Source organism: Penicillium cinerascens (genome assembly GCF_028974065.1).
Source record: "Penicillium cinerascens strain IBT 15544 chromosome Unknown contig_16_segment0_segment0, whole genome shotgun sequence".
Classification (NCBI taxonomy): Eukaryota; Fungi; Ascomycota; class Eurotiomycetes; order Eurotiales; family Aspergillaceae; genus Penicillium; species Penicillium cinerascens.
Window position 1 is genome coordinate 3,766,814 of NW_026695286.1, and position 13,775 is coordinate 3,780,588.

At 50.6% G+C, this 13,775-nt stretch overlaps 6 protein-coding genes across 6 annotated transcripts; 2 read left to right on the forward strand and 4 right to left on the reverse strand.

Moving 5' to 3' along the window:
• Nucleotides 1–77: 77 nt before the first annotated feature.
• On the reverse strand, nucleotides 78–1,841 carry N7498_001420 (FAD-binding oxidoreductase; the record flags this gene model as incomplete). The annotated part of the gene is made up of 1 exon (XM_058448483.1): nucleotides 78–1,841. The coding sequence occupies one exon, from the start codon at nucleotides 1,839–1,841 to the stop codon at nucleotides 78–80; it is 1,764 nt and encodes a 587-aa protein (XP_058313894.1).
• An 897-nt stretch (nucleotides 1,842–2,738) lies between these two features.
• N7498_001421 (uncharacterized protein) lies at nucleotides 2,739–3,874 on the forward strand (the record flags this gene model as incomplete). The annotated part of the gene is made up of 3 exons (XM_058448484.1): nucleotides 2,739–3,019; nucleotides 3,075–3,173; nucleotides 3,238–3,874. The coding sequence occupies 3 exons, from the start codon at nucleotides 2,739–2,741 to the stop codon at nucleotides 3,872–3,874; spliced, it is 1,017 nt and encodes a 338-aa protein (XP_058313895.1).
• Nucleotides 3,875–4,143: 269 nt separating this feature from the next.
• On the reverse strand, nucleotides 4,144–6,134 carry N7498_001422 (Zn(II)2Cys6 transcription factor domain-containing protein; the record flags this gene model as incomplete). The annotated part of the gene is made up of 4 exons (XM_058448485.1): nucleotides 4,144–5,175; nucleotides 5,287–5,430; nucleotides 5,490–6,014; nucleotides 6,075–6,134. The coding sequence occupies 4 exons, from the start codon at nucleotides 6,132–6,134 to the stop codon at nucleotides 4,144–4,146; spliced, it is 1,761 nt and encodes a 586-aa protein (XP_058313896.1).
• A 597-nt stretch (nucleotides 6,135–6,731) lies between these two features.
• On the reverse strand, nucleotides 6,732–8,328 carry trm82 (putative tRNA methyltransferase; the record flags this gene model as incomplete). The annotated part of the gene is made up of 3 exons (XM_058448486.1): nucleotides 6,732–7,119; nucleotides 7,170–7,853; nucleotides 7,907–8,328. 3 exons carry the CDS (start codon nucleotides 8,326–8,328, stop codon nucleotides 6,732–6,734), a joined length of 1,494 nt encoding a protein of 497 aa, XP_058313897.1.
• Nucleotides 8,329–8,656: 328 nt separating this feature from the next.
• On the forward strand, nucleotides 8,657–9,675 carry N7498_001424 (60S ribosomal protein uL10; the record flags this gene model as incomplete). Its single annotated transcript, XM_058448487.1, has 2 exons — nucleotides 8,657–8,900; nucleotides 8,981–9,675. 2 exons carry the CDS (start codon nucleotides 8,657–8,659, stop codon nucleotides 9,673–9,675), a joined length of 939 nt encoding a protein of 312 aa, XP_058313898.1.
• Nucleotides 9,676–10,752: 1,077 nt separating this feature from the next.
• On the reverse strand, nucleotides 10,753–13,459 carry N7498_001425 (putative GARP complex subunit Vps53; the record flags this gene model as incomplete). The annotated part of the gene is made up of 3 exons (XM_058448488.1): nucleotides 10,753–11,484; nucleotides 11,532–13,327; nucleotides 13,384–13,459. The coding sequence occupies 3 exons, from the start codon at nucleotides 13,457–13,459 to the stop codon at nucleotides 10,753–10,755; spliced, it is 2,604 nt and encodes an 867-aa protein (XP_058313899.1).
• Nucleotides 13,460–13,775: the final 316 nt, after the last annotated feature.

Genomic DNA, 13,775 nt, shown 5'->3' on the forward strand with positions numbered 1-13,775 from the left:
TTTACTGCCAGCAAGAGTAAAACGGACTAAAATCATGTCAGTCTCTGAAAACATATTAAGCAGCACCGGGGAAAGACTCACTCTTCCTCGCCTCTCCATCCAACACACTTGTAACAATCAAAGATGTGAGTAGGGTCGTACTGACTCTTCACCTCCAGAAGTTTGGCATAGTGTGAGCCAAAGTAGGTTTGCTGCCATTCTGGCTCCAAATAGTGCGCTTCGTTGAGGTACGCTCCACCGCCAGGGCTCAATTTCTTCAGGGGATCCAACAATTTTAGGAATCCATCAGCGACCTTCTGCAGTACGTCGTCCTCCAGTGGTTCCAACCATTCTCCAACATGAATCACATGCCAGAGGGCATCGCGCCAGGCTGGATTGACGGAGGATGCTTGGTTGCTATCGAGATTGGTGACGGGTGTTTCTGGGACAATTTGGGCTCCCGTCAGATTGAGAAGACTTCTCGACGTTGCAATGCCCTGCAAAATACCATCAACCAACTCATCAATACTGTCAGGGGCAGTGAAGACTTTGCGAGGAATGAGTCGGGAGCCCAATAGAGAGAAAATGCCAGACGGCTCCGTGACCTTGGCAACGGCGGCAGCGACGGACAGATAGCCTGCATAATTGGTGTAGGTGTTGTAGCCATTTTCAGAAACGGAGAGGTCGGTTCGGTTGTTCAAGAATTTGGCAAAAGATGCGGTGGCGGATTTCAACTTGGAGCCGTCGTCGCCGTAGGGCAAGACGAGGCCGATAGAGAATCGCTCGGGAAAGTAGTCAATCTGCCCTGTCACCAGCTGGGCCGACCAGTCGATTTGGTTCTCTGCATGGGCGGTCATGATCTCGCGGAGAGCGACATTTTTTGTCGCATTGGAGTTGTAATCGGCGCCTGTGAAATTGGCACTAAAAGTGTAGGTATGAATCGGCAGCGAAGGATACGTTTGGACGCGATACTTGGTGAGGACGGCAAAGGTGCCGCCTCCTCCGCCACGCATGGCCCAGAAAAGCTCTGGATCATTGCACTGGTTGATAATGCGCAATTCTCCGTCGGCAGTCACCACTTCGAATTCAACCGCATTGTCGGCCATCAAGCCGTAGGTTGTTGTAAAGGATCCGATACCTCCTCCCTGACCAAACCCACCGGCGAGGCCGACAGATTGCTCATAACCTCCGGTGATATCCATGCCATGACCGTTGAAGAAACGGTAGGCATCACCGGCGATGACACCGGCTCCAAGTTCTCCAACATTCTGCCCATTCGCTGAAGGACAATTGTTGGCGGTGAAATTGGAGTAAAGCTTGAGTGTGTTGAGATTGTGAGTCCAAATGGCAAGAGTGTTTGGCACCGATGATCGTCCATAAAAATCATGACCCGTGTTCTTTATACTGATGCGAATGTTGTGGGTTTTCGCAAATCGAAGTGCGGCAGAGATATGGGACGAGTTGCGAACGTCAACATAGTAAGACGCCAGTCTCCCAAGGGAGCATTTAGGGTACATAGTCTCTTGCGGGTTGGTCTCGAGAAGCGTACAGCCAGAATTATGACAGGTCTCCCAGTTTAACCAGTAGGTTTGTCCAAAATGCTCACCACGAAGGACACTACCACCGTAGTAGTCTTCGATGACCTTGCAGGCAGCTTCATCATAGTAAGGGGAGTTTTTATAACAGGGAGCGGCAATTGGAACGGTTTCATAAAGATGCCCATCGATACTGGTGTTGAATTGTTGCCATTCGCGCATAGATGGCCAGCAATTTTGACCAGGTCGACAGTCGTAACCAGGGTCAGTGGCTGCATACGTCTGGCCGAGAGAAAAAAAGAAAATAAAAGAGGTCAAATTGATCATCTTGCCCTGCCTTGAAGATCTATTTTGAAACCTGAATAACGAGAATGAAACGGGAGTGTGTGATGAGACGCCCTTTCACCGTACCACTGCACTAACTTATATATCGTCTCTCTTCTGCATTTGAACTGCTTACAACCTACAGGTCTTGCTATAAGAGGTATACTCATCGAACCTTGGAAGCATCAGCACGTTGTGTTCTATGATCGGCATGACTTGTTCTCACCGCAACGGGCCAGGCAAGGGTCATTAGACACCGAGAACAGTACCAATTGCGTGGATTCGCTTGACATTGGCAAGGCGCAGCCAAAAATAAGAGACTCGCCTCAACCAAAAAGCACCAGATGCTCCAGTTCTGCGGGCCGATCGTATCTGCCAAACATCGAAACACTTTCCCTTTTGGGACATCTCATGGGACCCACTTGACTGCCCAATCAACATCCACGCCACCGCCTCGTCCCCGTCCGTTCAGACCGAAGATGGCCATTCGTCAATCGAGAACGTAATTATCAGCGACCCTTTCCGGTATTTGGTATATACCTCGACCTGAAAATTTAAGTGACACGCTAGACTATAATCGGCGCGGGAATCGGGGCCCTACAGAGCTCCATTAACCTTACTTGCGATCCTCTCTAACTTCGGAATGCAGTGAGCTTAACTTAGGATTGAGGCGTTTGGAGGGCTGAGAGTTGTTGCGTTTCCCTTGCCTTATCAGTCACTTCACGAAATGAGAAAATTCTGCAGCCGTGAGATATAAATATAAGGCTTCCTCGTCGTTACAAGTCAACATAATTCCAATAAGATCCAGATCACTCAAGACCCAGCAAGACAACCTTCATACAAACATTAACCTTATTCTTCCTAAATCTCGACTCATTTCTCAAATCAACGAAATCAACAATGGGCGCCGTCACTGCAGAGGGCATTGCAATTGCCGAGTTGGTAGTATACATCCCAATAGCACTACTTGCAATTTTTGTGGTTTTTCGCCATGGGTTCCACAGGCAGCTGGGATGGATCTATCTCTGCATATTCGGTGGCATTCGGATCGGCGGCTCCATCATGGAGATTCTTAGCAGCAAGCATCCCGACAATGTCAACGATAAGGAGTGGGCTACCATTCTTCAATCAGTCGGCCTTTCTCCTCTGCTTCTCTCCACCTTGGGCCTCCTGAAAAGAATGTTCGTTCAACTTTATCCCCAAATGCAAGAAGGCCCGGCGCTAATCGGTCTATAGTATCGATGAGACATCCGAACGTGTCCCCTCGGATCCAAACTCCAGCAAAAATCTTATGATGCAAGGTTTAGCTGCTTGCCCCGGGATCATTGGTAAACTGTGAGTTTATTCCAGTTCGGTCAATTCAAAAAAGGAAGATCTCCTGACCGTTTCTCTTTTATAGCTTTTCAATCTACACCAAAAAAGCAACCGCCACTTCCCACCGCAGCAAGATCATCCAGCTCATCCAAATACCGGCCCTCATTGCCCTGATCCTGGCCATCAGTGGCGGCACAGACCAAGCCTCATCCAACGTCTCCGAGCACTCCGGCGGCAAAACCAAGACCCGCGTTGCCATGATACTTTTCCTAGTGATCTACGTCGCAGCCTGCCTCTTCTGGGTCATCACGGTGCGAGACCTGAGCAGGATGGCGTCCAGTCAGAAGCGCCTCTTCCTCGGCATCTTCGTGGCTTTGCCTTTGATTGCCGTCCGCCTGGTCTACAGTCTGATCACCGAATTCGGCAACAACCCCAAGTTCTCGCTGATTGATGGCGACGCCGCGGTCCAGCTCGGCATGGCTACGATTGAGGAGTTTATTGTGGTCTGCATGTACACGATTCTGGGCTTGATTACACCCCGTTCCAGTATCGATCCTGCTGTTGGAGGTGGCGTCATTTCACAAGATGCACATGATCTCGCTATGGAGGCCGGCAATGGCCGTCATGCTGGTGCTGCCAGTTCTCCATACGATAATTTCCCATATGCTCAGGCTGGGGCTCAACATGCTTATGTTCAAGAATATGCAGTGAAAGGTTATTAATTGCAAAGACTGAGGGCTTGCGACTCCGCCCATGGACGTGCCGCCAAAACACTCGAGTCTAGCACAAAGAAGGGTGACTCGAAATCAACCCCTGACTAGACTATCTGATTCTTTTTGTTTTTGCTTTCAAAGATTCTGAATGGTTATTTATGATGAGCGAACGGAACTTTTGGGTTGCGATTATAGACTTGCTATTTATTGTACGACATTTCACGATAGTCCAAACTAAAACATCGATATTCTCGTTCTCTCTTTCACCAGAACTAGGTTTAGACTTCGACGGATGAATGTTTTCTCTGATTATCAGAGCTCGGAGACCCTTGCTCGGGTGATAACCAGGCTCGCGAATGCATCCCCTTTCGCAACAGCTGGGCCATAGCCAGCGCTTGGTTGATGCCCATAGAATGTCCAATCTTATCGAGGCAGAGAACTATCCATTTACGAAGATCGTTCGACGCAAGGCCTGAGTTTGCGGCAATCAACAGCGGCCAGACCAGGGTGACACCTCCTGCCCCTGTTGCCTCAAAAGGACTAGAAGGGGACTTCCAACCGGATCCTGAGCTGGGGCTCGTCGGGCATATCGTAAAGGAGTTTTGCAGAGGACTTGTACTAGAGAATGACGCTCCCGTAGATTCCATCGATGACAATGATGATGGCGTGACTGGAAGCAATTCAGGCCAGAGATCCCAAGTCGAGAGATCTGCTACGTCCCTGGCTGCTGGACTGGAATCTTCAAATTCATAGCTGTCCTCAATGCCTGCACCAAGATGGAATGGAACGCTGGCACAGATGTCTTCCACGAGTTGGTGCGCGATCTGACGACTTTGACCGGCCAAGTTGGACCGTTGTTGACGACCATTCTCATCGTACCCCGAGGACTCGAGGTCATTCACGGTGTCAATAATCAGTTCATGAATGATAATTCGGGCGGATCGGTAATTGTTCCAGATGCTGCTTGCGGTCAGACTGTGGTATACGTGGTAACTGTCCCCCCAAACAGCTTTGGTGAGTGGTTCCCCATCAAACATTGGAATCTTGACAGTTTTGTAATTCCATGGATGGGGAACATTGATAAACAGTGACATAAGTTCCGCATCGATGGTCAAGGCGGTACGGAGGATCTCGCTAGGTTCCGTGATGCTTTTGTTCTTCAGGGATGCGCAGAAATTGCTGAGCCGGATAACCAAAAGCCCTAATTCATCCTGGATTTGGTCCTGAGGGTTCCGGTATTGCTTTGCATCCTCCGTGAGCTGGGCAATTATTGGCGAGCTGTACTTTTCTTGGTAAATTTTGCTGACGGTCTGAGCAAATCAGGGTTAGTACAATCTCTCTCTTGGACCAATGGTCTGTCTGTTCCCCACCGCCTGTTCCTTGCATTTACATTATGCCATCAGGCCCTAGGGATGACTTACAATCTGTGTACGTAACTGGGTGAACATATCCAACCCCTCCCGTCGAGTCAGTTGTTCCGGGCCCCGAAACTCGATCAGCTTTGCAGCACCTTCCATATGCTTCATCCAGCGGTCGATAAATAAGTCGTCGGTGCAGGTCATCACCTCGGTACGATTAGAAACCAAAATAAAAGAGTAGCAGATCGTCTGCCGGATTCACTCACTTCAAACATGCCCAGTAATACCACTGCTGCCAAGATGTCATCTCTCGTTGACATGACAGAATCTTTCAGGGCATGATTAGTCTGTGATAAGGCGGTGGTATATTCGCGCCTCGCTTTCAACATCATCTGTGGGGCCAGACGAATGTTGGATAAGGCAGCCAGCCCAACGGCATTTAGGGCAGCATTAACCGCCGAATTTCGCGGGTCATTGATCAGAGGCACCAAATATGGCATATGGCCCCCACGTGGTCCTCCGGCCATGTAATTAGAAAAGACATAGCCCTTTGCTAGCTCCTGCATTGGGTAAGCAGGGCTGCGTCGAGGCCAAGGTACGCCACTTTCATCATCGGCTGATGCAGCAGTGCTGGTAACACTGGGCACTGTGTGCTTGCGTGTGAGGCGTTGAGACTTGCGGATTACTTCCTCGCTTTGGTCACGGAAGCCTAAGTCGACTAGATTTCGATACCCAGGGCAGTCAACCTTGGCCCGCATACACTGGGTGCATGCTGGGGACCCTCGATCGCACTGGGGAAATGGTCAAGACATCATTCTCCCATCCCCCTCCCCACATGGACTGGAACTTACCTTCAAGCGACGAGTGCGACAGCGCTCACAGGCACTGCTTGGCTTACCACGATACACCATTGGAGATATCGTGAATGGGAAGCGTTGCGCAGGCTTACCGAAAAAAGCAGTCGATGCGTTCAGTCACTGTAGTCTATGTGGATTTGAGGGAGGGAGATCAAAGAGGGGCTGACGTTTATAAGTCAGTTTTGGGCAATCAGTTCGACGTGGTGCAGGCGCATATCATTCCCCACCCAAAGATCCCGCGGGGTTGGTACGACTGCCGGATGTGGCAAATGGTACGTGTTAGCCAAAGCTTATGGAGATCGGCGCTCCTGCAGTCACATATTCTCGTAGTTTTTGCCCTACTTCGATACATGACTCGTCTAGCACGTTCCTCCGAGATTAAGCAATGAAACAAGGTTGTCCCGCTGATCTACATCTCAACCACCTGAATTCGTTATCGGGGACCCCGAATCAGTCCTCGTATCCTCTTTAGCCACCATTTTAGCAGCTCGTCTCCAATATGCATAATATTATCTTTTATTCAATGTTGTTGAGGTTCACCCAAATGGAAAGCCAGGTTCATAATATATGTAGTCATCGTATTCATTCGCTCTCAGATGTGGCGGTTGAAGCTCATTGGGATATATTCGTACATTTCAAGGACGACGTGGCTCAATCATAAAACTTCATCTTCCGAAGATTTACCAGGGTGTACAAGGAATCATCGAATACTTTCTTCTGATTCGGCTCCAGGTTCACTGGAAGGTCAGTTGTGCCCGCCAAATTGATTTCAGTCACCATTGAATCGTCTGCCGGGCTCCAGCTAAGACTGCCTTCGGAGGAGCTGACTTGGAAAGTTTCAATAAGAGTTTGCGGTGTTCCGGGGCTTGACTTCCACATATTTGTCGAGTTAGGCTCCCGGATCGTATCCACGCAGACGGCAACGGTGTTCTTCGAAGGAATGCCAGTCACATCGAAGACATTTCCGGAAAGCTGAATGGTACCCTGAAACTTGAGGGTGTGATCATCCTCAAGAGTGAAGGAGAGAAGCTGTGAGAGCCTGATTGTGGAATTAGCTGGGTTCTTTCACCGGCGTAGAATAATACGTACCCTTCCAACCCAACCAGGATTGCATTTACAGGACCGGCAGGTTGTTGGAGAGACACTTCCCAAATTCCCCGAACAATGACGTCCTGGGTTTGCACAACCTCATCCAGCGAAATCTTTTGCATAATCTGCCCTTCTGTCCAGTTCCACACAATCAAGTAACCATCACCGCCACCGGAGACAAGCACCTTGGGTGCCCACGAAGGAATGCAGAGCTTGCTAACAAAAGAGGTATGCCCCAAGCAGTACTGCTCAATGACGTGTGCTTGAGGGAGCCCGCGTGAGACACGAATGTGCTCATCACGATCTGCAGTGAGGATGTAGCTTCGTGCGCGACTGTCAGGAGATTCTCCAGACACCGATGCGGAGATCAAATCTAGAAGGACCGAAACATGGCCGATAATAAGCTGATGCTCGAAGTTAAGAGCCTCCTTCTCCCCAGCGGCAGCCTTTTTTTCGGCTGACAGCTGTTGCCGCTGCTGTTCCAAGGACAACAGGTTGCGCTTGGTGTGCACGGTGAGCGATGTCGCAGCTGGCCCCAAGGGCTTGTAATGTTGCACCTCGGCACGCTTCACATAATCTCCGGGAATCAAAGGTAAAGAATAGGCATCTCCAAACTTGTCACCGCACAGGAGAGTTTGGCCATCGGGGTTCAGTGTCAAAGCACTTGGACGCTTTGGCATTGTTCTGCAACCAGATTAGTATCTGTATGATACTGGAGGTATGTTTATATCACTTACCGAGAACTGAGCTCTTGCAGCTTGCCTTCTTCACTCAAGGTGAAGACCCGAATACACTTGTCCTCAGCGGTGACGGCTGCTACATATTTGCCGTCGAGAGAAACAACCACGAGGGGAATATTGGACCAAGCTGGGCCCTTGTCTTTTGAGCCCTTCTTTGGTGCCGGCTGCTGCTCAGCCTGTTCCTTAGAAACCGAAGAGGGATTTTGTTCCTTTTCCAGGTGTGCCTGGGCCTCTGTAGAATCTGCACCAGCAGACTCCGAGGTGTCTACGTCCTGGGGCCATACATCGAGGCGCTGGCCAGTCGCTGCATCATAGGTGTAGAGGTGTCGACCTGCTGAGGCAACCAGTACATCTTGCTGGCCATCTGCCAGTCGATTGACATACTGCAGACACTGAAAAGGGTGTTGAAAGCTGGCCATGACAAACTCTTTGAATGGACTCGGCAAAAATTTCAACACCGTGGAAGGCCGATGAGAAGTGCACCAACCTCAATGAGAGGTAGACCCGATCCAATTGGAAAAGGAAAATGGGTCAAGAAAGTTGAATTACCTGGAAAGTAATTCAAAAAGAGCTCAACAACTTGAGGCAATTCGACCTCAAGCTCTCAATCGCTTACTCACCACGTATATCACGTGACCCACTAGCGAACCGAAAAAAGAATTTCCCACAATTCCGCACCCGCGAACTCTTTCTCCAAACCACCACCAAACACCCTTAAACAACCTATCTTCATTACAACAAGAAGAAATGGGGGGCAGATCCGCTACCAAGGCCGCTTACTTCGATAAGCTCAAGGCCCTTCTCGATGAGTACCGCACCGTCTTCATTGTCGGTGTCGACAATGTCTCTTCCCAGCAGATGCACGAGATCCGTATCTCCCTCCGTGGAGAGGGTGTCGTCCTGATGGGAAAGAACACCATGGTTCGCCGTGCTCTCAAGGGTTTCATCACTGAGAACCCTGAGTTCGAGCGCCTGATGCCCCACGTCAAGGGTGAGTTCTCCGGCTCGATTTTTACAAGTCTTCACTGGAAATCAATTGAGCATTGAGCTAACATAACATCTTCCTTACAGGTAACGTTGGTTTCATCTTCACCAACGGTGACTTGTCGGCTATCAAGGAGAAGATCCTTGCCAACCGTGTCGCTGCCCCCGCCCGTGCCGGTGCCTATGCTCCCGGTGACGTCTGGGTTCCCGCCGGTAACACCGGTATGGAGCCCGGTAAGACCTCGTTCTTCCAGGCCCTTGGTGTCCCCACCAAGATTGCTCGTGGTACCATTGAAATTGTTTCCGACCTCAAGCTCATTGAGGCCGGCAGCAAGGTCGGTGCCTCCGAGGCCTCCCTGCTCAACCTGCTGAACATCTCTCCCTTCACCTACGGTATGACCATTCAGCAGGTCTACGATGGCGGCCAGTGCTTCAGCGCCGATGTCCTCGACATCAGCGACGAGCAGCTGCTCAAGACCTTCACCTCGGCTATCCAGACCATCACCGCTATCTCTCTGGCCGCCAACTACCCCACTCTCCCCGCCGCCATGCACTCCCTCATCAACGGCTACAAGAAGGTTCTTGCCGTCGCTGTCGAGACCGACTACTCGTGGCCCGAGATTGAGGACCTCAAGGACCGCATCGCTAACCCCGATGCGTACGCCGCTGCTGCTCCTGCCGCCGCCGCCGCCCCTGCTGCTGGTGACGCTCCCGCCGCCGCTGCTCCCGCTGAGGAGGCTGAGGAGTCCGATGAGGACATGGGCTTCGGTCTGTTCGACTAAGCGTCTTATCATCGGATGGGATACGAATGCCATGAATTAGATCTACTTAACCCAACCCTGAAAAGGGGTGGTGAATGAAATGACTATGAATTGGCCACGGATTTTTACCCAGACTTGTTCAATGGACGTAGAAAGTACGCTCCATTACCTGTCCCGACTGAAAATGGTGAGTTTACCCTCTTTCCTTGCTACTTCACACCCTCTCCTTATCACATATTGCTCTGCACCCGGCGAATGATTATACATTTTTAACCCCGAGCTACGGCTCTGACGATTAAAACGCAACAACAACACTCTAATTTTTTAATGACGCCTTGCCTTGTTTTGCATCTGCTCTTCACATCATCATTTCTTGATTCTTGAAGCAATTGCTAACTATTTTGAAGTCGATAGGTTTTCTCTACCATCAGCTCGTAGTTCTGATGTCTTCGTAGCCGGTTGTAGGGAGAGGGCGGGCTGGAATTGACCGTGCGGTATGGGTAGGATTTGTGGACTGAGTGTCCTTGTTTTCTATTGTATGAAATATAAGGGCACTTTGCAAATGAGAAATCCCAGTGACGTGTTCCAATATCTATCCACGCTTATCTTCACCCTAAGATACCAGAACCCTTTACCTTCGTAGTACATCTCTTTTCCCCCTTACACCTTTCTGATCATCTCACTGGTCCTACATTCGTTGATATATATCGATCTCCATCTATGTTGCATCATCACAAGTCTACATATGGATGTTTGGGTCCGGTGATGATGCAATATCGATAAATGCCGATGACTATAGGGTCAATTAGTCAGATGTAAGAAGACGGTAAAGAGTAGGGATTGGTAGCTGGTCATGAACATTTAGGAGCCGGTTCATAATGACGTCGTCAAGTAGCGCTTGTCAAGTAGCGAGAGCCTAATGTCCAAATTTCAGTTCCGCTCTTGATAGAGGCTTAATTGTATACGGTCTCAAGTGATCAAATACCCAGAGAACCCACAAGATCTATTCATGGGATCTGTAAAGTGAAGATTTAATTAATTACAATGGATCCCGACCTCGGAATGCGATGAACATGAAAGCTTCTCAGCGAAAACAAGCTAGGCATCATCACTACCTCGCCCAAACCGACCCCCAAAGCCACCGAGATCCCGACGGAAGAACTTGCCGATATTCTTCAGGTTCTCATTCAAGTTGCCTGCAGCCGTGGACTCTGATGGAGTATGCGTGTGGCTGATCTGCTGAGCGGAGGTCCCAGGGGCAGGCGACGAAGGCGAGGAATCTCGAGCAAGGCTGTTGTTCGAGGTGCTGCCTGTGATGCCCGCGACACCAGATGACAAGCTGGGGTTTCCGAAACGGTCGACGCCGTCTTTAGCCGCGGAAATGATGGCCGATCCGAGCATGGAGGCGTCGAAGCGTGAGGGCATGGACGGGCCGCTGCCCAGGCCTAGGCCTTGCGAGACGGAGCCGGTGGTTGTGGCTATGGGACCCTGTAGAGCTGTGAGGATAGGGTTGCTTTGTTGTAGGCCGGAGGCGTAACGGTCTGATGCTTTGTGCAGCTGGAATAGCTCGACAAGGTGGTTTTGTTCTTGGCGGCTACGGATGCCTTTGACGTCGAGGATCTTGCGGAAGTTGTTGTTGTTGCGGTCCGCGATGTGAATCAGGTATGCTTGTACGAGTGCCTCAGCTGGCGACGGTCGGACCTGCAGAGTTTTCAAGAGGGTCTCGATCCTGAAGAAGCTACTATTGACACGTTTAACGAAGCCTGCCGGTGCTGGACTGGGAAGGAGAGATGAGAGTCCGCTCTTGAGCGTGTAGGAGTCAAGGAGCATCTAGAGAGGTGTGAGTTTGGAAACGTGGTCATTGATGGAAGACATACCTGCTCGGCGCCTGTTTCCGAGACAGGCTTGCATTGAAAGACGTTACTGATAAACAGGTTCGACATCAACTCGACCAGATGATCGGAGAAGGCTCGTGCATACTGCTGCTTGTGCAACAATTGAAGAATCTCGGATGCTTTTTCTTTGGTACGAGAGAGTAGCTCAGCAACGTAGGAGCTCTGGTCGCTGACAGCTTCAATCTTACTCCACGGCGTGTTACGCATCTCTCGCCAGCAAGGCTCCAAGTCGACTTCCACCTGCCGGACGAGGCCTCGCACGGCAGCAGATGCAATGCCCATGAAAGAGTCCGCTTGACTTTGCAGGTCGACGGTTTGCTTGAGAGCCTCATCCAATCGACCCTTGATCTTCTCCTCTAACTGGTTGCACGTGGTGTAGCAGTAATCGGCCGTGTTAAGAACCGACACCAGGTCTTCTATCGACGGAACCTTTGATGGTGTGTGGGCTGAAGGACGTTCGCTGATGTAGTTGAGAAGGACTTGCTGTGCATATTGATCCAAGTATTTCGCGAACACCTTTGCCAGTTCTGCCAGACTGCCACCCGTCGACAGCTTGGCACATTGCTGCAAAGAGTGTCGGTAGAACGTAAAGAGCTCGGTCGATGATGAGATGACAGTATGAGAGTTGAATTCCTCGTCCGGGGGTTTCAAGGGCTGTTGACGGTACTTCGGCAGGAGCGCAGCCAGCTGCTTGTCCTGTGCTTCCACCCAGACGCTAAGATATGGCTCGAAGGCTTCGGAGATGGATTGGCTGAACGCAGGAATCTCGGTCGAGGCGAAGGTGTCTGTAGACGTGCGAGAAGAGGGTGCAAAGCGTCGTTCAAGAGAATGCTCAAACTCCAATGTTTCTTGCAAACACGACAGCAGCAGGTTGACATCAATTGCCTGACCGCTGCGCACCGACCGGGCCAAGATGCCCTTGTAATCGTCTCGTGTGCCCTCACAGAAAACATTGGCCAAGATTTCATTCACCCTCCAAGAGGCCGGGAAGATAGCCGCGTTCTCTTCGTCGTAAATCTTCAATATCCGCCGGAACCACGAATACCTGCGAGAGATATTGTCCAAGGATCCAGCCTCTTCGTTGTTTCTAAAGACCTGACGATACTCGCGAAGCTGGGTATTGCAGTACCAAGTCACGATGCGGGATCGAGCATGCTCGCCCAGCGCATCCGCGACCAAACATGCCTCTGAAAGCACTCCCCGTTTCTGAGCGACCTCGTTCTTGGCAAAGGCTATTTCAAAGTCCTCGCACACTTGTTCCAATAGGTCGCGCTGGATATCCGCCACATTTCGGCTTAAAATGGCGATCTGGTCGATCGATCGGTACGACTTGAAATGGGCCATGAGCTGGATCACCGCCTGGAGAAGCTGCGCGCATTCGCCGTACTGTCGAGTGCGACTAAGCGCTTGCAGCTGATCGTACGCGGTTGTCAGCATCTGCAGACGCTTGAGTGCTGTCATCGACAGTGTCAGGTTCTTCTTCGCGTTGTCCAATTGCTTGATGTCGGCGGTCATGTCCGTAATCGCCTGCTCGGTCGTCAATGCGCGCTCCCGCACATCGTCGATTTTCTTGAACAGCTCCGATAGATCGGCTTTGGCTGTCTGAATTCGTTCTACGCTCTCGGCATTGGAGGTGACCTGCTCCTCCACCAGCGTGCCAATGTCGTAGTCCAATTCATCTTCGTAGGCATGAAGCGCGTCGGAGATCTGGGAGACGGAGGAGAGGGTGGAGGGGTGCGAGAAGATGGCATTTAAGTGATCGACAGGATCATAATCCACTGGAAATCTATAGGTCAGTACACTGGTGCGCGCACGGTATAGGAGCTGTCCGCACCTGCATCCAAGGCGTCGAGGGTGGGCTCCTCGTTGGGTGGCATTGAGCCAGTGGTCGGGACAGTAATAGCAGTCATTCCATTAGATTGCCAGATTCATCCTGCACTCGGCCAAAACGAAAAAAAACAATGCTGTGCCGAGGCAATGCAGTTGAGTGCAAGGTAGGAATCGGACGGTGAGGTCAGGCGAGTCGCGCGGGCCGCATCCTTGGGGCGGCCGGGGCCACTTGGCGACTTACGCAACCTCGCCTCTACAAACATCGGGGACTACAACTACAAATGTATGAAAAGACAAAGGAAAATTGATGTAGAATATGTTTACGAGCTTGTTATTTTTGTTTCGTGGCCATATCTTAACCATTATTTGGTCATTTGTAAAGTACAGAGTTGAAAG